This window comes from Hemiscyllium ocellatum, chromosome 19, assembly GCF_020745735.1.
Source record: "Hemiscyllium ocellatum isolate sHemOce1 chromosome 19, sHemOce1.pat.X.cur, whole genome shotgun sequence".
Taxonomy (NCBI): Eukaryota; Metazoa; Chordata; class Chondrichthyes; order Orectolobiformes; family Hemiscylliidae; genus Hemiscyllium; species Hemiscyllium ocellatum.
The window spans coordinates 20,922,508-20,946,948 of NC_083419.1; the positions used below are offsets into that span (position 1 = coordinate 20,922,508).

Here is a 24,441-nt window from a genome sequence, read left to right on the forward strand (position 1 = left end):
AGGTCTGCTGCTTGTGCTCCCCACTTTCTGATGTCCAATCACCTCCCATGGGGCTGGGAGTAATATTAGCAGCCCAACAGAATGGATAGCCCAACAGAATGGATAGCTCACTTAAAGGCATCCATTGGTGCCAGAAATGGTAGATCATCCATAGACCTTCCTGCTGTGGACTTTTTAAAATTCTTCCATGGAATCTGAATGTCGCTGGCTAGGCTGCCCATCCCTAATTGCCTTCTTGAACTGCTGTGGTCCATTGGGAGTAGGTATTGTCACAATGCTGTCGGACTGATGTTCCAGAAATTCAGTTCAGCAACAGTCAAGAGTTGGGGTTGAAGTGGGAATTAGAGAGGTACAAACCTGTCACTTCCGATCTTATTAAACACATCCTCACCACCAAACTCATGGTGAACACTTTAAATACCATCCGCTGTTTAACTAATCTTTCCTTCAGGACAGGCTTGATTGCAAAAGATTTGTGAAATAAATCTTGTTTTAATTTTTGCACCTGTCTCTCGGTAACTTCTTCCCCAGTCGCAGAAGCTTGTTCTTATTTTAAATGCATATTTCTGTGTTTGTTTTAAGGAACAAACTTTAATCAGTGTTGCTTTTCAGCCAAACTCTTCCATATTGTAATCATAGTCAGTAACAGTCAATGTCAAGTTAATACAGGGCATTTCTCTTTATTCTAACCTTCCAATAAAGTTGCTCCAATCTTAAAGTTTCTTCACTTCCAACCCCATTGAATTCCCAGTTTTCATACTTTACTACAATAAATACTGAATCTTTGCAGAACCCTTACCACGTTTACTAACACCAACACTGGAATCAAATCAGGGCCTTTACTAGTTAGTCTGATTCAGTACTACATTGGATGATGTAATTAATCATTGAACCACTTCTTACTTAATAGTTTAAGTAACAAGTCTGCGGAAGGGTGATTCGAAGATAGCACAAATTTCTATCATCTGATTTTGCTGGAACTGAGAGAATAGATAGCCACTGTTAGTTGATGCAACTTCAAATGCTACCTGTAATCACACCATATTACAGTCAAACTGCAGTGTCATTAAAAACGAAGTAATCATAATGTTGAAACACCACACAGCTGAATAATATCTTTGTAAAAGGTATGTTTTGTTAATCATGTCAGTTCAAGTAACCTTTGTATATTAAATGCTTTTTTTTTAAGAACTTAACAATTCAACTAGTTCACAGACCAGAATGGCTATACATGACTTTGCCAGTGAGATTGGTCTGGTAACTTTGTGTGCCTCGTAAATGTCACCTTGATGCTCTATTTACATAATAATTCTCTCATCTTCAACCTGCGAATGACATTTGGAATTTTCACTGATCAAATTGATGTTCAGCTCTGATATTCTATTGCAAATGAAAAGTTAAGAAATGTTAAAATTCATTCTTGAGATGAGGACTGGCTAGGCCATCATTTTGGAGTGGGGGGGGGGCATGGGGAGCGTTAACAATCAACATTGCTGTTGGTCTGGAACCACATATATGCCAGTCCAGGTAAGGATGGCGGTTTTCTTCTCTAAATGACACTAGTGAGGACTTTTCTGTCCAATTGATTCATAGTCATAATTGGACTCTTTCATTGAATTCAAATTCCACCATTTGCCATGGTAAGATTTGAACCCAGGTTCTGGGTCTCTGAATTAACAGTCCAGCAGTAATACCACTAGGCCATCACCTTCCCTATGCAGCTGTGACAAATGCAGGTAACAGAGCAATCATTGCTCTAATCACCTCAAACAAGAAACCATTGGTCTTGGTGTTTTGTTTAACTTTTCAACTCAGCTCCAGCATTAGTGACTGAAATAGAAATGGTATTTTGCAAGATAGTGCCTGAGAGTTTCCTCAGGAATGCCTTGGAAAACTGGGTCTAGATTTTGCACAGGTGTAAAAAATAATTAATAGCTACACAGTTATAACATTTGTCAGACTTTTGGAATACTGCATGCAATTCTGATCTCCCAACTATAAGAAGGATGCTGTGAAACTTGAAAGGGCTCAGAAAAGATTTACAAAGATGTTGCCAGGTTGGAGGGTTTGAGCTACAGGGAGAGGGTGAATAAGCTGGGGCTAGTTGCCCTGAAGTGTCATAGGCTGTGGGGTGACCCTATAGAGGTTTGGAAAATCATAAGGGACATGGATAGGGTAAATAGACTAGGTCTTTTCCCCAGGGTGAAGGAGTCCAAAATTAGAGGATAAAGGTTTGAGGTGAGAGAGGAAAGATTTAAAAGGGACCTCCGGGGCAACTTTTTCACGCAAAGGGTGGTGCATGTATGGCATGAGCTGCCAGAGGAAATGGTGGAGGCTGGTACAATTACAACATTTAAAAGGCATCTGGATGGGTAAATGAATAGGAAGGGTTTAGAGGGAGATGGGTCAAATGCTGACAAATGGAACTAGATTTATTTAGGATATCTGATTGGCATGGGTGAATTGGAGCGAAGGGTCTGTTCCCATGCTGTACATCTCAATGACTCTAAGATTATGAACTTTAACTTTCTGCTGAATTCATTCGCAAACAAAACATGTTAGATATACACAATTAAACATGTTTTTTTTTAATTCTTGTAAAAAAATGTTAATGGTTATTTGTGGCAATTGCCAATGAAGTATTTTCCATTAATTAATCATTACAATTTTATGCTTTAGGGATCATATCTAAACTTGTAACATAAATTGCAATAAATAAAAGCTTATTGTGAATTGTAACTTGATGGAACATCACAAAGCTTACATTTTGATGCTCAAACAAGTTCCCTTTGGTTTTTCCAAATAAACAGCATGTTACAGAACAACCGTTTGGGGGCAGTTCCTGAGGAGGCATTACAGAACTTGCAAAGTCTCCAGTCACTGTAAGTACAACTCTGTAATACTGCATAATGCTGAGCAAATATCAAAATAAATGATGGAACAAAAAACTAGTCTGCAATGCTAGTCCACCGATGTGTGGTACCCTAAGTTGTATTATCTATCAAAACTAAATGTTTAGGATGAAACTGCCTCTTCATGTGTTCTATCATGCCAGATATCAGCACTGGCTGAGAAAGTTAGAGAATCATTTCTTGGCCATCATCAACAACACCCTAAAACCAGACACAAGTGATTCTCATGTTCCTCTTCCTCTTGTGGCCCTCAGCTGACATTTGGAATTTTGAGAGAGACCATAACCTCAGTTAATAAAAAGCAGCAAATGAGAGCTCAAGTCCTTCCTATTGAAGAATTCCACTATTGTACTGTAGTATCTTGGGTGATGGTTGTCCGCTGAGCTTGATGTCCACTCCTACAGGAGTCACTTTTACCAATAAATGTCACTCAGCTTGTTTAAGCAAGGGGAGCAGCATTATGGTATGGTATGAACATGCATGTATTTTCCAAAAATACATTCATTTTCTCTCATGCCTTTAAAATATTGAAAAGAAGGTCTTCTTCATTGTGGGTAATTCAGCAAAATGTTGCACTAAGTTTTTGGTACTGGAAGAGCAATTTCTCTGTCTTCAAATGATGTGGATCTTGGAAGCCCAAAAAATGAACTTTTTTGAAGATTTTCTGACCTCTAGGAGATCCACCACAGGAAGCCTGTTGAGGGGTCTAGCACATACTGACAGATGTTCAATGGTTTGACACCATCTACTGTTATTATTAGATGCTGCATTATAACATAGATGTATTTTAATGGAATTATTAATCACAGGGCTCTTTCCTATAGATAGTGAATTGGCCAGCATTGTGTAAGTACAGCCGTGCATTATAGATAGTTGTCAGAATGCATTCAAGACAGTCGAGAAATGGGCTTTGATACCCTCCTGTCATGGTTTGGACTGAGATTGAGACATTGAAATATTCTTTTTACTTTGAGTTTTTAAAGATTATTTTAGGAAATTTCCATTCACTAAAATACTGAGTGTAAAATAGCAAAGAAAAATATAAGTGGAAGTGAGGTCAGAAAAAATGCATAACCTTACTGATGTTGGTTTACCAGTCTCAAACATAAAGCATTAGCCTTAGTCACTAAATTTCAGAAGAAAAGTAAATCTTTTTTTCAGGATAAGAGGTCATAAGTAGATAAGGACTTGTCTGGGTGTTAACAATAAAGAAGGAGGAGCGTTTAGATTATTGGAGATTGAGCAACTGAGACATTACAAAATCGTAGCAGGAGAAGACTTGAACTTCTGTCATTGGCTGTTGTGATTATTGGCATAGAAGGACACTGTTAGCCTATCAGGTTTATGCAGATCTCTGTTGCGCCATCCAGCCAATCCCATTCTTCTGCATTTCCCTGAAGTGTCCTTCTGAAATCATTAGTATTTCCCCTTTCACCACCTGTATCATCATCAGTTTCCAGGTCATTACCTTTACTGAGTTAAGAAAAAGTTCCTGACCTCTTCCCTGCATCTTTTGACCAGAACATCAAATCTGTGTATCTGGTCCTTGTACCAGCACCTAATGGAAACAGCTTCCTTTGTCTAACTCAGGAGAAAGTGAGGGCTGCAGATGCTGGAAAGTCAGAATTGAAAGGTGTGGCACTGGAAATGCACAGGAGGTCAGGCAGCATCCAAGGAGAGGGAGAGTCAATGTTTTGGCCGCATGCCTTTCAGCAGGAATGTAGAGAGGGGGACTGTCTAACTTATCCAAACCTTGCTAACCTTGCACACCTCTAACAAATCTCTCTTCAATCATGGCACTCCCCTCAATCTCTGCAGTCCAAGGAGAACATACTTTTCTTAACCTCTCCAATCTAACTTTATAACTCTAATCTCTAATCCCTTTTACAATAAATCCCCTATGCCTTCTTAAGGATCACCACATTCTTTTGGCAGTGCACTGATAGAGTATAGAGAATTGGAGCTTGATTATGTACTCCACACACTTATGAAGCCCAAGATATCATATGCAATGCCAACTTACTCTGCATAAAGTTCATTGGCCTCAAGTGGCAGAAAAATGATTGATCTCACCAGTCTCCAGTTATGGACAACGAAATAAAATGGCCAAGAACACCAATATTGATGATTCCAATAATTCATAATGCATGTACAAATATGAACATTTGTTCAGACATAGAAGAAATGTCACTGATTAAGTAGTCCACTGGCACTCCCATATGGAGAAAGAGCACTTTTGTAGGATGAACCAGGCTGCCTGATGTTAATGGAATCATACTCGAGGAAGGGGTCAGTGCTTTCAAAAGAGGACAAAAGGAGCAAGAAGAAAGAGGGAGTAAAAATATTCAATACTTTTTTTTTCAGGTGGGTTAAAACAATCATTCTAGATTCTGCAGAGGTTTACTTTCAGGTAAATTAGGCTGAACTTGTAAAGCAGAATCGTATACTGGGTGCCTTTTGTCAAAGCTTATTGTGGAAAAGAAAACAGACAGCTTTCCTTGTTTGCAGTTGTTCATGGTCAAATTATTCAAGCTATCTTTTGTTCAGAGATAACTCCAATAAAACAAACGGTTCATTGTTGAATTTTTAAACTCTGAGGCATGTTAAACAGAATTTTGTTAGAAATGACATGACAGCTTCACTTCTTTTCCCCCTTTTGTAACCTGAATTCTCTCCCTTCTGAATCAAAGTAAATAAAGCTGTCAGATCTCGAGAATGGTATCCAGTGACCAGCAGATGAAGTGTATTGGTCAATAGGAGTGTTGCAGCAGCTGGGCAGCAGGCAATGAGATGGAATGATAAAGGTAATACAGAATGTGTACTGCTGGCTAGAGTAACTCCTCAGAGAAAGACTAGACTCCTTTTGTTCATTTTGGAATTGAGTTGAGTGCTGATTAGGTAAAGATGTGCTTAGTTTCATGTTCTGTTCAGTTTAATAATACCACATTTACCAGGTGTCACATTCCACAGCTACCCAGCTAAAACCTGGTGCATTGGTCACTTCAGCATAAAAGTCACACCTATGAGGTTTTTATGAAGGCAAGCAAATAAACTCTAACAGTGCAGCAGCACAATAAAATCCTCCTGGTTCGCACAACAGCAATATATGAGCAACTTATACATCAGGTCTTGTTATTCAGAGTAATTCTAGAATTTAAAAAACACAAACGCTGGAAATCTAGAATGGAAGTACAGTAGGAATTCCTGCAAATACCTTCCAAACTCTAGGTCAAGTTTCCATAGCCTGACCAGACCATAAGACTGCTGTCTCAATAGAAGCAACGAGTGGTGGTTTAACCTAAGGGTCACCATAAATCAGGCAAATGGAGAGGTTGAGAAGAAGGGTCCTTTATGGTAACTTCAGTGAAATCAGGAACTGAACCCACTGCTATTGGCCTCCCTTTGCATTGCAAACCAGCAATCCAGCCAACTGAGTATCTAAATGTCCACCACCTGGAAGGCCAAAGGCAAGAGAAGCATGGGAACACCACCACCTCCAAGTTCCCCACCAAGGCACTCATCCTGACTTGGAAATGTATTGCCTCTCCTTCACTGTTACTGGGTCAAAATCCTGGAGCTTATTTCCTAACATCATCAAGGGTTTCCTTATGTTCCGTGGACTGCAGTGAGTTGAAGAAGAGCTCACCATCACCTCTCTTTTCTCAAAGGCAGTTGGGGATGTGCAATAAATGCTAGCATAGTCGGTGAAACTCACATTCTGTGAAGAATGAAAGTCAAGATCAATCAGCAACTCAGTAAGAACAGGATAAGGTAACACTTTTGAATGAGACCCTTTGTTCATTTGCATTCATTTACTTGCACTGATTCCTAAACATTTAAATGATAATTATTATTCATCATCGGAAAACCAAAGATCTGAAATTTAGGTCCACAGTGTGACCACTTCTGGTGGTACAGATACCGCCAGCTGGTAACTGAGAATCCCTCCAGCTAATGATAATATGGTCTGTATATAATGTGACCTGACTCTAAGGTTGCAAATACACACATACCACATGAGCATCAGAACCATGCAGCATGCACACTTTGTGATGCCTGTCAGTCTCTGCCACTGACCTGATGCTCAATCTACCATTTTGATCCTGTTAACGTATTTGCTTAAGTACTGCTGTGCAGTCAGATGCAGAATTGATGATGCCCTCCATGTTATTTCTTGGATCTAACATGGAGTGTTCAACTGAGTAACGTTCAACAAAACTTGCTGTTGCAGATTTAGTACATGCATTGTGTTAAGTGTCATTGGAAGAATTTTCCAAACTGTATAGATTTACAACAGAGTGATGCTAGATTTTGCCATACAGTTCAGAGAAGCTGTAAGGTCTATCAGACTAGGTACACTGGGCTGCACACTGCAATCATGTTTAAGTGAGATCAATGCAAAGATCATATGCTGCCTATCTCAATGCATAATCCTGCCTTGTTTCCATTAGTTAAGTATTTATATATTGTGTTGTTGAATAGAAATGGTCTGACACCCGTTGTTCTGCATTCTTTCAGGTTGAATGTGAGAACACAGCTATGTTAGCATTCAGTGAAAAATGTTTGTCCCTGAATAGATCTGTTAAATAGATAATGGTAGTGGAATTTACGTTTTTTATGAACAGTAAGTTTACATTGTCAGAAAATTCAAGTCATCTTCCAACATTCTTTACTCATGCAATTGGAAAGGCAACAACCATAATTAAACCCTTTATGGTGAAAGCATAACCTTCTGCAGCTGATGAATCATTGCAGTGTGATTCAAAGCTAATCAACTACCTTTGTAACCATTGGGTTTTACTGGTAAGGTTTTGGAATGCAAACCATTCACACTGACAAAGCATATAATTTAGGATAAAACTCAATTGTACTAGTTTATAAGAAAAGTGCAAATTTAATCAGTGGTTAAAAGCATAATTCAATACTGAACATTGTGAGATAATTTTGATTACTTTCTGCCTCCAAAAATGAGGCGTTTCATCACTAAAAATTTGTGTCCTTTTGATTATCTTTCTTCATAGACACATGTTAGAATTCTATCCCACTGCCTTCAACATAAATGAATACCAGGGAATTCAAAAAGCAACTATCTCAAGGCTTTTAGATCAGGATCAAGTGGTGAGACTGTGCCATGCCAGGAATGATCACCTGATATGATTTTTGCAGGTGAAAGTGAGGACTGCAGATGCTGGAGAATAGAGTTGAGAGTGTGGTGCTGATTTTTGCAGAATTGGCTAATTAATGGCCAGAGGGCACCTCCATCATCCATTTGAGGATAATGGATAGGTTCTTGAAGCCGGACCACCTTCTAGCACTAAAGGACCTGCAACATGTCCCCCTCCTTATTTTGCTAGGTCTGTTATCTCTTTAGCCGTAGATTGAATCTGAACATTCCTGACCTGTCCATTGAACGACTGGTTGCTATTGTGTCATTATCTCTCCAGGCAATATAAGTCAGAATAAGTCTTATCTCTAAAGCCCGTGATTGAAATCTGGGGTACAGCAGCTCCAATAATATTCTCAAATCATCACTAACATTCAAGTCACCTTAGGAAGCAACTCTGTCACATAATTTAACAAAACCATCCCTATCTAATGTGCATCTTGACAATGCATTTACATATTTGTTCAAACTATTTACTTGGTGATTTTTCTTCCTGTTTTTATTACATCATTGTTGGGGGCTTTGCAATTTTGTCACTAAAACTCATCATTGGTATCATTGTGAATTATCTAGATAGCTCCAGCAATTTAATTAGGTTTTGGATTTCCTCCTTTCATTCTTATAAATCCAAGTCCCATGCTTAATTAAAATATTCTGGATTTTGTTTTCCAATTTTCTCTCCTTTACAAAGTATGGAGCTGATTCCATAAGGCGCTCGTTTACCAGACTGTTGAGAGTTAGATTATTTGACAATATATGTGAATGGTGAGTGTAAAGGGAAATCATCAATGCTTTTCCTGAGGGATTGGAAATTGTCAGGAGTACTGGGAATTGCAGTTTGCTTGTTTGCCTCGAGAAGCCTAATTGTGATTTTTTTTAAAAAACCCTGTTTTTACAGCACGTCCCAAGGATTAAAAATTCGATCATTCTGGTCATTAGTGCTTACTTCATCACAAGGTGCTTGCATTTCACCAGGAGGCCACTGGAGTCAGCTATTGTTTATATCATAATTCACCTGTTAGTTGTGTCATTGTGAACACAAGTGGGTAGCGCAGTAACTTAATAATGTATACCTCTGGATCTTGGTTCTGAATCTAGTTAAAAGGCTGAGGCAGACATCTCTTTGCCAAAGTGAAAAAAATCCCAACTATTATGTGGTTAAGTGACCTCAGTCCAGCTTTATCCTGTGGTCAGAATTCCACACCACAAAAGTACCCATCATTGGACTGTAGCTGTCATTAATTTTGCATTTGTTTACTCCGATAGCAGCCACAGTGATGGCTGATGCAGAAAAATTGAAAAACACCAATAAAAGTCACTGTAGTCTTAGCAGACCACATGACTGTGCTCTCATTAGAGGGAGATGACTGCTGATGTTTTAACTTGAGGGTCTCCATGCCTCAGGTGAAAGGAGGGATTGAAAAGGAGTCATTCATTGTAACCTCAGCCAATGCAGGAATTGTACCCATGCTGTTGGCATTACTTTGCATGGCAAACCAGCTGTAGAGCCAACTGCGCTAACCAACCTCCAGTTAGGCATGCCTGACGTTAGGACAAAGATGCCTTTGCTTAGAATACTGTAAAAGTGCCCACACTCTTTGAATATGCTCTACTGGCCCATGCTATAACTTAGCCTGCCTGGCACACTCTCCTCATTCCTGATGAAGGGCTCTGGCCCGAAACGTCGAATTTCCTGTTCCTTGGATGCTGCCTAACCTGCTGTGCTTTAACCAGCAACACATTTTCAGCTCTGATCTCCAGCATCTGCAGACCTCACTTTTTACATGCTATAACTTAGCTGAAAATGTGTTGCTGGAAAAGCGCAGCAGGTCAGGAGCATCCTAGGAGCAGGAGAATCGACGTTTCAGGCATGAGCCCTTCTTCAGCCCCTTCCTCATTCCTGAAGTCCTCACTTTCTCCATGCTATAACTTAATTTAGATTTCATGCTTAAAATGGAGAAACATTCCAATTATCCACAATCCTTCTCAGCTGACAACATTCTGTTGATGAATCTAATGGATTCAAGGTCGGGGGAGCTTGTTCTTGTAGTGAAGTGGTAGTATCCCTATCCCTGGATGGGAGTCCCGGGTTAAAGTCCCACCTGCTCCAGAGATATGTAATAGAATCTCTGTTAGAACAGATTGGTTAGAAAAATAAGTTAATGAAAATAAACTGATTCAAAGACACACTTGAAAAACAATGCCTTATGCATTCAGAACTATGACAGTGGCTGGGTTAGGGAGTATTTAAGTCAAATTACAAAAACTGTTATACCATAAGTACTTTAGCAGCAGGATGGTGGGGTAGCAATTCAATGACTTATGATTCCTGTGGAACAAAATGTTACACAAACTGAACACTTTTGATATTTGAAACAACATCCTGCAGGTTTGAACGGGAGGTTTCATGTTTTAATAAGTACTACAGAAAAACAAGTAAACTCCACTCCTTCACTATTAATTGAACTGGCCAAGCAAGTCCTATAAAACATTTCTCATTGCAATTTATCTTAACATAATGGCCTGTGCAAGATGAAAGTGTAGCTATTCAATCATTTTTTGAATGTCCCTATAAAATGCTTTAATTATGTCATTCGAGTAAGGAGTAAATTATTGAGTTTGTGCAGCTTAATTTCCTGCTCAAATTGTTCCAAGTTTTACATTGCAGTGGAGTGTATGTAATGCTTGTCATGGAACACCAAGTCCAATAGGAACTCACTGGGAGTTCGGTCAGATCTAGCCTTCTTGGTTCAAAAGTAATGATTAAGTAACACACCCACAGCTTTCCTTCATCAACATAGCTGGCCTCTAGAATAACAAGTCAAACAATAAGGAGCAAAGTTCCATGTTTTGTTGGAAAAGCTGTTCTTTTGAATTAAATCAAGCATGATTGTATTCCCAAGCAAAGTGTAATACCACAGTTTACAACGGAGTAACCAATAAGGTACATTGAGTAGAATAGTGCAATTATGTCATACAATGGACAAGGAGGGTCTCAGCTGTACTTATTAGGTGGAGTGTATCACTTGACATTTTACAGGAATTAATATCCTCTGGAATCTCTGCTTTCAGCTTCTCTTTTAAGGGTATGAAACAAAATTTTAAGGGTTTGAAACATGAACTTTCAAAAGTTGATTAGAGTAGATTATTTGCAGGTAAAGGGGCAATGGTTAGCGCTGCTGCCTCACAGCGCCAGAGACCCGGGTTCAATTCCTGTCTCAGGCAACTGTCTGTGTGGAATTTGCACATTCTCCCTATGTCTGCATGGGTTTCCTCCGGGTGCTCCGGTTTCCTCCCACAGTCCAAAAATGTGCAGGTTAGGTGTATTGGCCATACTAAATTGCCCGTAGTGTTAGGGGAATGCGTCCGGGTGGGTTGCTCTTAAGAGGGTCGGTGTGGATTTGTTGGACTGAAGGGCCTGTTTCCACGCTGAAGTAATCTAGTCTAATCTAATCTAAACTAAGTAGGAGGCCTTCAAAAATGTGATAACAAGAATTCAGAGGCATTCTGTTCCTGTTAGAGTGAAAGGCAAGGCTGGTAAGATTAGGTAACAATGGATGAATAAAGGATATTAAGGTTCTAGTCAAGAATTAAACACAATTATATATTAGATATAGACAACTGGGATCAACAAGGCTGCAAAGAAAAACCTGGGAACTATAGACCAGTAAGCCTAACATCTTTGATTGGTAAGTTACTCAAGATATCTGAGAGATAAGCTATACATGTATTTGGAAAAACAGGATTTGGCTAGGAGTAGTCAGCATGGCTTTATGCGTGTGAGATCATGCCTCACAGATTTGTTAGAGCTCTTTGACGAAGTCATCAGGAAGGTTGATGAGGGCAGAGAGGTAGATGTAGTCTATATGGTGGGCTGTTCTGGAAGGTTAGATCACATGGAATCTAGGGAAAGCTAGCAAATTTGATTCACAATTGGCTTGATGTCAAGAAGCAGAGGTTAATAGTAGAAGCATGCTTGTCAGACTGGAGGATTGTGAGTAGTGGTGTGCCTCAGGGGTCAGTACTGGGCCAGTTGCAGTTGTTATCTATATAGAATCATCTCCCCTCCCCCCACCCTATCCCAGATCCAACCCTCCAACTCAGCACTGCCCTCTTGAATTGTCCTACCTGTCCATCTTCGTTCCCAAAAGTCCACTTCACCCTCTGCTCCAACCTATTGCCATCAAGCCCCACCTTCATCTACCTATTGCCTTCCAAGCTACCTTCCCCCAGTCCCAGCCCTTCCCATATATTTCTTCGCCCCTTTGGCAACCCCCAGATTCCTGATGAAGGGCTTATGTCCAAAATGTTGACTCCCTTGTTCCTCGGATGCTGCCTGACCTGCTGTGCTTTTCCAGTTCTGATCTCCAGCATCTGCGGTCCTCACTTTTTCCTAGAGTCATAGAGATGTACAGTATGGAAACGGACCCTTCGGTCCAACTCGTCCATGCTGACCAGATATCTTAAATTAATCTGCCAGCACTTGGCACATATCCCTCTTGATTTGGATGAGAATGTACATAGCACGATTGGTAAGTTTGGAGATGACACTAACATAGGCAGTATCACAGACAGTGAGGAAAGTTATCAAAACTTGCACCAGGATCTTGATCAGCTGGGGAAGTGGACTGAGGAATGGCAAATGGAGTTTAATATAGATAGGTGTTAGGTGTTGCATTTTGGAAAGTCAGATCAAGATAGGAGCTTTATGGTGTCAGATAGGGTCTTAAGGAGTATAGTGGAACAGAGGGACCTTGGTTCAGGTGCACAGTTCTCTGAAAGTGGAGTGCAGATAGACAGGGCAGTGAAGAAGGTTTTTGGCACGCCAGCCTTCATCAGTCAGGGCACTGAGTATAGAAGCTGGAAAGTTATGTTGCAGTTGTACAAGACGTTGGTGAGGCTGCGCTTGGAGTATTGTGTTCCATTTTGGTCACCGTGCTATAGGACGGATGTTACTAAACTGGAAAGAGCACAGAAAGACTTTACAGGGATGATGCCAGGACTGAGCTACAGGGAGAAGTTGGACAAGCTAGGAATTTTTTCTTTAGAGTGTAGGAGACTGAGGTGGTGGTGGGGGGGGGAGGAGGTGGTTGTTCTAGAAGTGCATAAGATCATGAGAGGCATGAATAGGGTGAGTGCACTCAGTCTTTTTCCCAGGGTTAGGGAATCGACAACTAGAGGACGTCAGTTTATGGTTAGAGGGGAAAGAATAAATGGGAACCTGAGGGTCAAAGTTTTTACATAGCGCATGGTACACGTCTGGATTGGAAGTGGCTGAGGCAGGTACATTAATAACATTTAAAAGGCATTTGGACAAATACATGGATAGAAAATTAAAAATCATACAACATCAGGTTATAGTCCAACAGGTTTAATTCAAAGCACATTAGCTTTTGGAGCGACCAAATCATGAATAGAAAAGGTTTAGAAGCATTTGGGGCAAGTGCAGGGAAATGGGCTTCGTGTGTATGGACCATTTGGTTGGCATAGATCAGTTTGGGCTGAAGGGCCTGTCTCCGTACTATAGGACTCTATGACTCTATGACCAAAATGGCACTCTTGAAGAGTATAAAGAGTATAGGGGCATTCTTAAGAAGGCAATCAGTAAGGCAAAGAAGGGATATGAGATAGCCTTGGCAGATAAGGTTAAAGATATTCCAAAAGGATTCTGTAAATACATTAAGAGCAGGAGAGCACCTAGAGAGAGCAGGACCCCTTCAAGATCAATGAGATCATCTTTGTGTTGAACCTCAGGAGATGGGAGAAATATTAAATAAATGTTTCACATCAGTTTTTATTGTTGAGAAACAAATGGAGGGCAGAGAACTCAGAAAAATAAATATTAATGTTTTGAAAACAGTTCACATTACAGAAGAGGAAGTGAAGTACTGGTGGATTGGAGGGTGGCTGATGTTGTGCCATTGTTTAAGAAAGCTGTAAGGAGAAATCTGAAAACTATAGACCATGAGTCTGGTGGGTAAGGTTGTTGGAGGTGATTGCAAAAAGTAGGATTTGCATGCATTAAGGGAGGCAAGGATTAATTAGGGATTGTCAGTGTGGTTTTGTGTGAGGAAAATCATGTCTCACAAACTTAATTAAGTTTTTTTTAATGAAGTAATTAAGATATTGATGAGGGGATAGCAATAGATGTTGTTTACTTGGATGTCAGTAAAGCCTTTGACAAAGTTCTGCATGGTAGATGCAGGTATAGTTACAACGTTTATAAGACATTTGGCTGAGTTTATGAATAGGAAAAGTTTGGAGGGATAAGAGCCAAGTGCAGGCAGGGGTGGACCAGTTTAGTTTGGGAAATAGTCAACATGGATAGGGTATTTTACATGCTGTATAACTCTAAGATACTTCAGCTATGTAATCCAGCTTCATTGATTAATGTTTGAATATGTCTGCAGTAGATCCTCATTTTCATCGTTGAGGTGTGATTTGCAAATGGGGCCATTTTCTGAAGCGTATTCTCACCTCTTGCCCAACAGTATTATTTTTCATGATGGGCTAGAATCAGGGCTGCTGCCTTCCAAAGCCAAAGAGAAACAGAAGCTGATAAATATAGAAGCTGACAGGTTAGAAGGTTCTGTTCACAAGGTAATAAGCCCAGTTCTACAAATAGGTTTAGCAACTTGGTCCTCAACACTCACTCAACACTCATTATTGCCTCTTCAAATGCCCAGAATCTCCCACCATGACCTTTCAATTTTACTCACATGGTATCTATGATGGACAGAATTTAGTAACCTTGTAGTAACACTGAAAATCATAGAAGTGCTCATAAAACTGTCCAATTAAATAAGCAGCCAATGAAAAATCTCTTCAGAAACATTACTCCTCTGGGAAGCTCATAAAACTATCAATAAAACACAAGCCTCTGAGATTTCACTTGAAAAATATTAATCCTGTCAAATTAAAACAATATTAAGAAAATTAATTTTGGGAGATCTATAATACCTGATAATGGACAAGAGCAGGATTGCTGAACCAGGCTTGCCTCCATATCCCAGAGCCTTGCATTAAATGGAATTTGCAGAATCAGGTCCCAAACCCACCCTTCAGAAACCACCCAACCCCATCACCCACCGCATAGTCTCCATTCCAGTGAAGATGGGACCATTAAAGACCATCCTTTAGTATCTTGTCCGAAGTGATCATTCATTATGTGTTAATGGATATTGAATTGCACATGCTGTTTTGAGCAGCTAATCCCCCTCTTACCTAATGTCAATCACATTTACTTTTTGATAATGGGACCAGGGATCTGAGCTTATTTTCATTTTGTCTGATATATCAGGGACACTGAGGTTAGTTCTTCTCTTGGCTGAGGTCAGCAGTCAGCTAAGCCAGCCCTAGCCATGAATGTCCTTGCTGACCTGTATAGGTCAGTGCCATTGAACCTACCACAGACCTATTAGGTGGTGAAGTGCTCTTTAAAACTGTGGAAAAAAACCCAAGTCATTCCAAACCTCTAAAAATTTTGTTCCTATTCATCTCTGATAAAACTGTCCAACAAAATAAATCCCACAGTCCCCTTGATAACCACATCTGAGCACTGCTGCCTCACAGCGCCAGAGAACCGGGTTCAATTCCTGCCTCGGGCTACTGTCTATGTGGAGTATGCACATTCTCCCCGTGTCTGCGTGGGTTTCCTCCGGGTGCTCCGGTTTCCTCCCACAGTCCAAAGATGTGCGGGTTAGGTGAATTGGCCATGCTAAATTGTCCGTAGTGTTAGGTGAAGGGGAATGGATAGGGGAATGGGTCTGGGAGGGTTGCTCTTCGGAGGGTCGGTGTGAACTTGTTGGGCTGAAGGGTCTGTTTCCACACTGTAAGTAATCTAATCTAATCTAAGTCCATTCATGGGGCTTGGGACTCAACACAGTGCAATTCTAAAGTATAGCTGTGTCCACTGTTGGGATGAGACCACAAATGTTTGCTTGGTTTCTCTTTCCATTTGCATGCTATATTTTCCCTCTAATTTTGATGCAAGATGTCAATTCCATTATGCAGCTAAAGAATATCTTGAATAATGAATGTATGGGGGTAGCCTAAGATCTTCTGCCACCATGACAATGTTTTCTTGACAGAAAGCCATGGAACACGCATTTTCCTAAACTTTCATATTGGATACTAGGTTCATTCTTGAAAGCAATAGATATAGCCAAAGTATCAGGGCAGTTGGGTGAGAGTGTTAGTTGACACAGGACTCAGAAACTGCTATGGACCTGAAAAAATATTCTTCAGCTTCAGGTAGCAATTGGGAGAGTAGTGGTGAAGGAGTGGGGCTGCAGGGGTGTGGTTTGAGTAGAGAAAATCTGGATCAATTTCTGGAATGGTGGGACTATCTTATGTTGAAAAATTGGAGCGACTGGCCTTGAGTTTAGAAGACTGAGAGGGGATCTGATTGAGACGTATAAGATTATTAAAGGATTGGACACTCGAGAGGCAGGAAACATGTTTCTGCTCAAGGGTGAGTCCCGAACCAAAGGACACAGCTCAAAAATAAGGGGTAGACCATTTAGGACAGAGATGAGGAGAAACATCTTCACCCAGGGAGTGGTGGGTGTGTGGAATGCTTTGCCCCAGAAGGCAGTGTAGTCCCAGTCTCTGGATTCATTTAAGAAAGAGTTGGATAGAGCTCTCAAGGATAGTGGAATCAAGGGTTATGGAGATAAGGCAGGATCAGGATACTGATTGAGGATGATCAGCCATGGTCATATTGAATGGTGGTGCAGGCTGGAAGGGCTACTCCTGCACCTATTGTCTATTGTCTATACTCCTTCCCGAGTCTCAAAATAGTGGAGATAATGTCTTTTGAGCTTTTACAATTGATCCCAGCCTAATGTTGTTGCTTCCCATGCACTATTGCTGATTGACTGGGAGCTGGGGGATATTGGTTAGAACTCCACAACCTTCACTAGACATGCTTTACCCTCAAGCAATTACTATACAATATACCTCTCAAATGGATATTATCACTTGTAACTTTACAGTTGTTAGCTCGCATTAAGGTTATTTGTCAGTCACATTCTGCAGAGTTAGAATCTTAGAATTTGTAAGTGTGGAAGCAGGCCATTCAGCCCATGTATGTCCGTACTGATATACTGAAGAGCATTCCACCCAGAAACATCCCCTACCCTGTAATTCTACATTTCACATGGCTAAGTCTAGCCAGCCTGCACATCCCTGGACACTATGGACAGATTTAACGTAGTCAATCCACTTATTCTGCACATTTTTGGACTGTGGGAGGAAACTGGAGTACCCGGAGGAAATTCATGCAGACATGGGAAGAATGTGGAAACTCCACACAAACAGTTGCCCAAGCTGGAATCAAACCCCTGGGAGGCAGCAGTGCTAACCACTGAGCCACGGTGCTTGACAGAGAATGAAGTTTCATTATCCATTTTTAACCAGCTATCATCAAAAGGAAAATTAAATCTCACAGCCCACAATAACTCAGTGAGTACACAATTCAGGGATATGAAGGGACAGTGAAAACAATAAAACTTTAATCATTATTTCATGCTTTGTAAAATTTTCATTACATATGATTTAAAGTTTAAAACACCCATTCAGAAACCCCAGTTTTTAACCTCACATTAAAATGTAGTCATTCTGGCTGAACAAGATTTTAACAATCAACATGTATAGAGTATTTAACTAAGATGTTATAAACTAGTATAGAGTGGAAGAAATGTAAAATGGCAAAGCATTACAGGGGAGTTAGACAGGTGCTTGAAAAATTAGTTAGTTCTTGGCTTTTTTGAAGGTGTCTTTGAAGACAGGGAAGAGGTAGCAAGCTTGAGCAGTTTAGGGAGGGGAAATCAGCAGCTGCAAGATAACCAAAAGCTATAGCACCAATAGTGGAATGTAAGGAGGCAGGAATGCGAAGGAGTCTAGATTCTATGGATGGAAGAATTGAGAGGTCACTGTATCCACTACACTAGTGTACCCATCAATAAAAGCTGTGATAATTAATTAGATCAAGCTGCCATCACAAAGTGTGTGACCACAATTTGTTCAAACTTTTTAGAAAAGTCTGAAATTTGTCAATGCATCATTTGAGTTAAAGAAAGAAAATAAATATCTTATCATTTGGGAATTACCTTTATAATAAAATAAATTCTGTGGTAACTAGCTCATGTCAAAGTTGTATTATTCCTACTTCTTAATGTTTTGTCAACCGCAATGAAACCAAGTTCCTTTTCTATTCATTTATCTTCCATTAACTGCAACTTTCAAATAAAACATGATAATCTCATGTAAAATTATTCCAATAACCAGGTGTGAACAAGCCTTGAAAAAGCTGATTCATAGAAATGATGAGAACTTGTAGAGTGTCTTAATGTGTCCTCAGCTATTCAAAAGTATTTTACAATCATAAGTATGTTAAAAGTAGCAAAAGATTGCATTATTGGATTACTTTGAAAGTGTCACAGGGAAGGATTTGGCTAGGTCACTGGGAGAATTCATGATGTTTCTTTGAATCACCCATTGGTACTTTTATAGCTCCCCCCACACCCCCCCCCCCCAAGCAAAGAGCTTAGTCTCAGCGCTCAGCGCTCCTTCTCATCTGAGCAGCTGGCCTGATATATCAGACTAAATAGTGCAGCTGAAATTGCATTTCCATTTCCATATGCTGTGGGATTATAAAACTGGTGCACAGATGTCTTTCACCAAGTTGACTTTTTGAAATGCACTGTCACGGGCTTTCTGCTGTCTGTGATAGAGGTGCATGCTGCTGTGTGAATGCCACATTATTGGAGGTTTAATCTTCCGGATGAGATGTTAAAGCAGGGCCCTGTTTGACTTCTAATCCGGATCTAAAAGTTCTCATGTTAGTGTTACAAAGAAGAGCAGTAAACGTCCTTTCAGGGTTATGGCCTTAAACAACAAGCGATACGGAGGGAAAGCAGGAGTATTGTATGGTTGTTGAGGTAGAGGATCAGCCATGATCTTAATGAATGGCAGAGCAGCTTGAAGGACCTATTCCTGCTCCAATTTCTTATGTTTCTACACTTATCCTTCAACCAAGATAAGTAAAACAAGCTTGTTTTCTTGAATCCCTACCTCATTGCTGTGTCTGAGAACCTGTTGTCTGCAAATTGGCTGCTGCATTTTTTATATTTCAGCACATTGCAAAATGTTCTTAATTGTCTGCAAAGTGCTTTAGAACATCCTGAGATCATGAAGAGTATAAGATAAATGTTTTTCTTTTATGGTGTGCTTCCATTTTCTGCAGTCATTAACAGATCAATGATATGCTGATGAGATTCCAAGCCTCACAAGCTGTTACGTTTCCTAAAACAAGAGTGCAGAAACCTGCAGCAGATATTGCGATGTCTGTCATGGTCACATTGTCCACTGTTGACAAGACTGGAGGCTCACAGGCAAAATGAGAGATGTGTCATGTAAGAATATAGAGTGCTTTGTGTTTAGTTTAGTGTAGACTATACAAAGGAATATGCCCAAGTAAGGAAGGATCTTCTGAGAGAATGCAGTAGGTTGACCGGAATATTTGTGTCTGTGTCACAGCCCCGCTAATGCAAAGCCTTTGTTCAGAAGAATTCCTTGGCAATCATCTCTAATGTATTGAATTTTTTTCCTCTGCTGTGGAACACTTTTTTAAAAAAAACCCTCCCTCCAGTTTCTGGATTCAACTAGTGCTTTCTGAGTGACTGACTAGAATTGGCAACCCTCCTAGTCATCACCTGTATCACCATGACCTCTTGGTCTATCTCAGGAAAGGGAACTGCCCCCCAACCCCTGGAAGTTGTCAGATGCCTGGCTAATCTCACACATTGTTCCAGAGAAGGAACAACATAAAACAATTTTGACTAAACAAGAATGCACCAGTGTCATTTTAAGAAGCCAGGCATCCATGTTTGTACTTTTCTTCAGAAACTCCCACCTTTCACTTCCAGCTGATCTGTACAAACAGGTCTGAGTGTACCTGTACTGTGGGAATCAGAGAGACCTCAGAAAACTCAGAGAACTTCCCTCATTGAGTCAGAATTGTCGGAAACGAAAAATAAACTTATAAGGACACTGTAACTCCCGTTGGAAATTCAGACCAGTATGTTCAATTCTTTAGTGGGCCACAAACTTATTTTCAACATCATCAAAATGTCTTAAAGTATGTCTCACAATTAATTACTTTTAGATTTGGACAATTACCTGATTTTCCTGTCTAAAAATCTTCCAATTTTAAGTGAATGCAACTGAACTTTATAATTATTAGTGCTACAGCAACATTCAGAGAAACATTTAGAATCAAAATAGGGGAGGCCTGATGGTATTATCACTTACATTGTTAATCCACACACCCAGCTCTGAGGGGCCTGGGTTCAAATCCTGCTGTGGCACATGTTAAAAATCTGGTGTTAAGAGTCGAATAATGACCATGCAACACCTGATGATTCTCAGTAACACTCAATAAATCCACTTCCTTGAGGGAAGGAAATTGCCATCCTTACCTGGTCTGGCCTACATATGACTCCAGTGTGGTTGACTCTTAACTGCCCTCTGGGTAATTTGGCTGGCACAGTGGCTCAGTGGTTAGCACAGCTACCTAACAGCATTGGTGAGTTCGGTTCGATTCTTGCCTTATCTGTGTGGAGTTTGTGTCTGTGTGGGTTTCCTCCAGGTGCTCCGGTTTCCTCCCACAGTCCAAAGATGTGCGGGTCAGGTGAACTGGCCATGCTAAGTTGCCCATAGTGTTAGGTGCATTAGTCAGGGGCAAATATAGCGAAAAGGAACAGGTTTGGGTGGGTTAATCTTCGGAGGGTCGGTGTGGACTTGTTGGGCTGAAGGGCCTGTTGCCATACTGTAGGGAATCTAATCTAATTAGGGATGACCAACAAATGTTGCTATAGCTAGCAACATCCTCATCCCAAATGAATGTAAAAATAAAGTTCTGAGAACAAAACCTCAAGTTGTTCAGAAACACAAGGACAGGTTCAGTTCTGTTTCTTGCAGTTCAATATAGCCTACTGCTGGTTATATTCACAGATGAATACTTAATATATTCAAATGATGTTTCTCTGCATATAGTTTTGCAGATGTTTTAATAGATTTAAAAAAAACCTATCTACTATTACAGCAAAGAAAGAGCTTTTGCAGTAATGTGAAAAATCTATCTTAATCTTGGCACCAGCCATTTCCATCCTAGTGTTCTAACACATGCTGTTCAAATTGCTATAATTTGGTAACCACATTGTGTACCACATAGAGCTTTAGAACCTATTTTTTGCCATTTATTGCAATTTCTTGGATATTCTGGTGACTGTATTTTTGGAATAATGGAAATTCTAGTGTTTAATTCAAACCTGAAACAACAAAGATAGTTTTCCTCCAACCCCAATTAAACTGATCGAACTCTGATTAGAAAGCCTGTGAATATTTGTTCCCTGTGCATGCAGTTGAATTTGTTTTTGGGGAAAAAAACTGAAATAATTGCTCAGTAGCTTACTAACTAGTAGTAAAGGAAAAACATATTGAGAAGGAGGCCATGTCACAATGACCTTTGACATGCCATGTGACATTGTTGCAATAATGGATTCAAATACTTCCCAGGGTCACAAAAGCTCCACTGTTGACAGTAGGAAAATGTTATCTTGTAAAGGCATTAGTGAGCACATTAGAAAAATAAATTGTTTATAGATATAAATGATTATTTCAGAGGTTGACCTTTATTTTTCCAAGGCCAGATATTTGGATTTCTGATTATTTGATAAGTACAATGAGATAGAAGCTTGTGAACAACAACAGCATCAGCCCTTCTGAATTAGGAGTCAGAAAGCAATTTTAAGAATTAAATCCTCACTGTAAACTGTGTACCATGTTATTTAATTGACCACAGCATCCCTCTGCAAACACAAATTATGTAAAGACTAGCTTCTTGTCTCGAACCTTCATACAGCAGGTAAAGACTGCAGTATCAAATTCAGGTTTTCTAGGGCAACTCAGTGTTTTGGTATTTACTTGACATTTTCTTGCATCAGGCTAGTGCCATTGCCCATCAGGTATGAACTGCTGTGGCTATAGTTTTGCATGATGCACCACTCATTAAGATTAATCTTAGATGTCCGGTGCCCTCTGACAGGCTGTGCTGTCATGTAATTGAGCTCAGCGTGGCACTGCAAAATGGAAGAGAAGACTATTTACGACACTGGTTGGTTGAGTGTCTCTCAACTTTGCGCATCCAACAGTGCACAGAAGACCGCACATATGTGTGAAAGTCAAGCCAGATGAACAATACAGACTAGAAATAATTGGCTTCAACCAACTATGCAGATGAACTCTTATCTTCTAATTGAGAAAGGAATTCATCAACCTGAAATTTTGCATGGCTGGAAAGGATCTTCGATGTAACCAAAATGGTGCTGAAGCCCCAATAATGAAGTCCTGCTGCTGAATACAACACACTTTTTTTTGTGTGGGGGAAGGTGGTGGTAATGGTGGAGCAGGCATCTTTTGTAGTTTGACCAGCTGCTTTTAGCCAGATCCAATTCATATCAGGAGAATGTGTAAAGTTTTATGGCTTTTGATGAAGATCATTTTGCATTTGTCCTTGTTAAATTCTTTCTGACAGAGCCAAATGGTGTATTAAAATGTTTTAAAAATACTTGTCTATTTTCATTTTTAATTTAGTTTGATTTATTGTATAATTTGCAAGCAGTAAAATCCTTTGAAATGTTTTAATCAGAAAATTCTTTCTCAAAGTTACAGGCTTCAGCCATCTTGAGCTGCCACAGTCATTTGGAGGCAGTAAGGGAGCCTTTTGGTTCAGGAAACCCTCTGTTCAACATCTAACACCCATTGAGATTGTTTAAAGCAGACATGAATGTGTGGAAGAAGTGGTTGTATTGGAACCATCAAGCTGCCGAGGCATTTAAATTCCCAAGCTCTTTAATCTTTTTTCTTAAAAGCTAACCCATATTGACAAAACTTCATTTGTACATTCATTCATGTACTTCATTCATTCAGCTTTAACATTGTAGGAATAACAACTTACCACTACCACTGGACTCTGGAAGTTGGGGGTGGGGGGGAGGTGTGCGGTAGTGGTGGTGGTGGCGATGGCGGGGACGGAGGTGGTGGGGGAGAGTTGTACAGTCATTTCACAGTTTGAATGAGTTTCCCAGATGTTTGATGTGGGTTTCTAAATTCAAGAGGTAATTTAATGAGGGATTGACTACTTGAAGGGATTTACACATTTTGATTTGTTTAGGGGTGAACTTTTATAGAGGTTTATAAAACCATGAGGTGCACGGATAGGGTGAACAGCCAAGGTCTTTTTCCTAGGGAGGGGGAGTCCAAACTTACAGGGCATAGGTTAAAGGTGAGAGGGGAAAGATTTAAAAAGGACCTAAGGGGTAACCTTTTCACGCAGGTGGGTGATGCATGTATGGAAGAATTACCAGAGGAAGTGGTGGAGGCTGGTACAATTACAATATTTAAAAGGAATCTGGATGAGTATATGATTAGGAAGGATTTAGAGGGATATGAGGCAAATACTGACAGATGGGGGGTAGATCAGATTGGGATGCCTGGTCGGCGTGGATGAGTTGGACTTATTTCCATGCTATATGACTCTATGAATGCTATGACTCTCAGGACTTTATTTTGTTTTATCTCTATCTGAGATCTACCTATGATGGATACTGGGTAACCTAGCATTGAGGATATATGAGTAAAGGCACTAAGTTGCCATAAGGACTATAAAGGGCAATGAGATATGGGTATAGGTTGGCATGGAGGCTAAGTGAGGTTATGGAAGTTTGGTTGGCACATTAGGTGGCATGGGGCTAGTGTAGTGTCTGAGGAGTCTGAGCAGTGAGAGCGAGAGAATGTTTACCTCATTGTTAGTTTTTACAGCTGTGACACACAGATCATTAAGATGAGCCTTTCACAGAGCCTTAACATGCTTTTGGCAGTTCTTGTGAATTTTTGCCAGGGGAAGAGGACCCAACTCCTTTGAATAGTTACATGCCTCCCAGGAGTAAACATTAAAACATCCAGGACACGTTTTCCCAATCTGAGTTAGCAATTTCAGGAATATTTCTGAATTTGCATTCCTAACACAGAAGCATAAATTCAGCAAATCATCTTAAATCAAATGACACAGTGTCTGAACTAACACGAAATTAGAGTGTGTTTATAGTGATTGGAATGACGTTAGTCAAGTGGATCTTGTTGAGTACAAGATCCCTGATTGGGGCTGTTAATCTGAGTCAATCAGGGAGCCCTGGCTGACAGATATAAGCAGGAGTATCAGACAGTCTCCTCAGTCTAGGGACTGGCTCGCTGGTAGCTGGTCAGAGTCCATGTAGAGTGCAGTTGTAAATGAAGATTGAC

At 40.2% G+C, this 24,441-nt stretch overlaps 1 protein-coding gene across 1 annotated transcript in view; it reads left to right on the top strand.

Annotated features, from left to right (window-relative positions):
• LOC132824657 (leucine-rich repeat-containing G-protein coupled receptor 5-like) overlaps window positions 1–24,441 on the top strand; it is a 159,466-nt gene that overhangs the window by 89,839 nt on the left and 45,186 nt on the right. Inside the window, exon 4 of the mRNA XM_060839292.1 lies at window positions 2,811–2,882. Within this exon, the coding sequence (XP_060695275.1) occupies window positions 2,811–2,882 (72 nt within the window). The remainder of the gene's footprint in view (window positions 1–2,810; window positions 2,883–24,441) is intronic.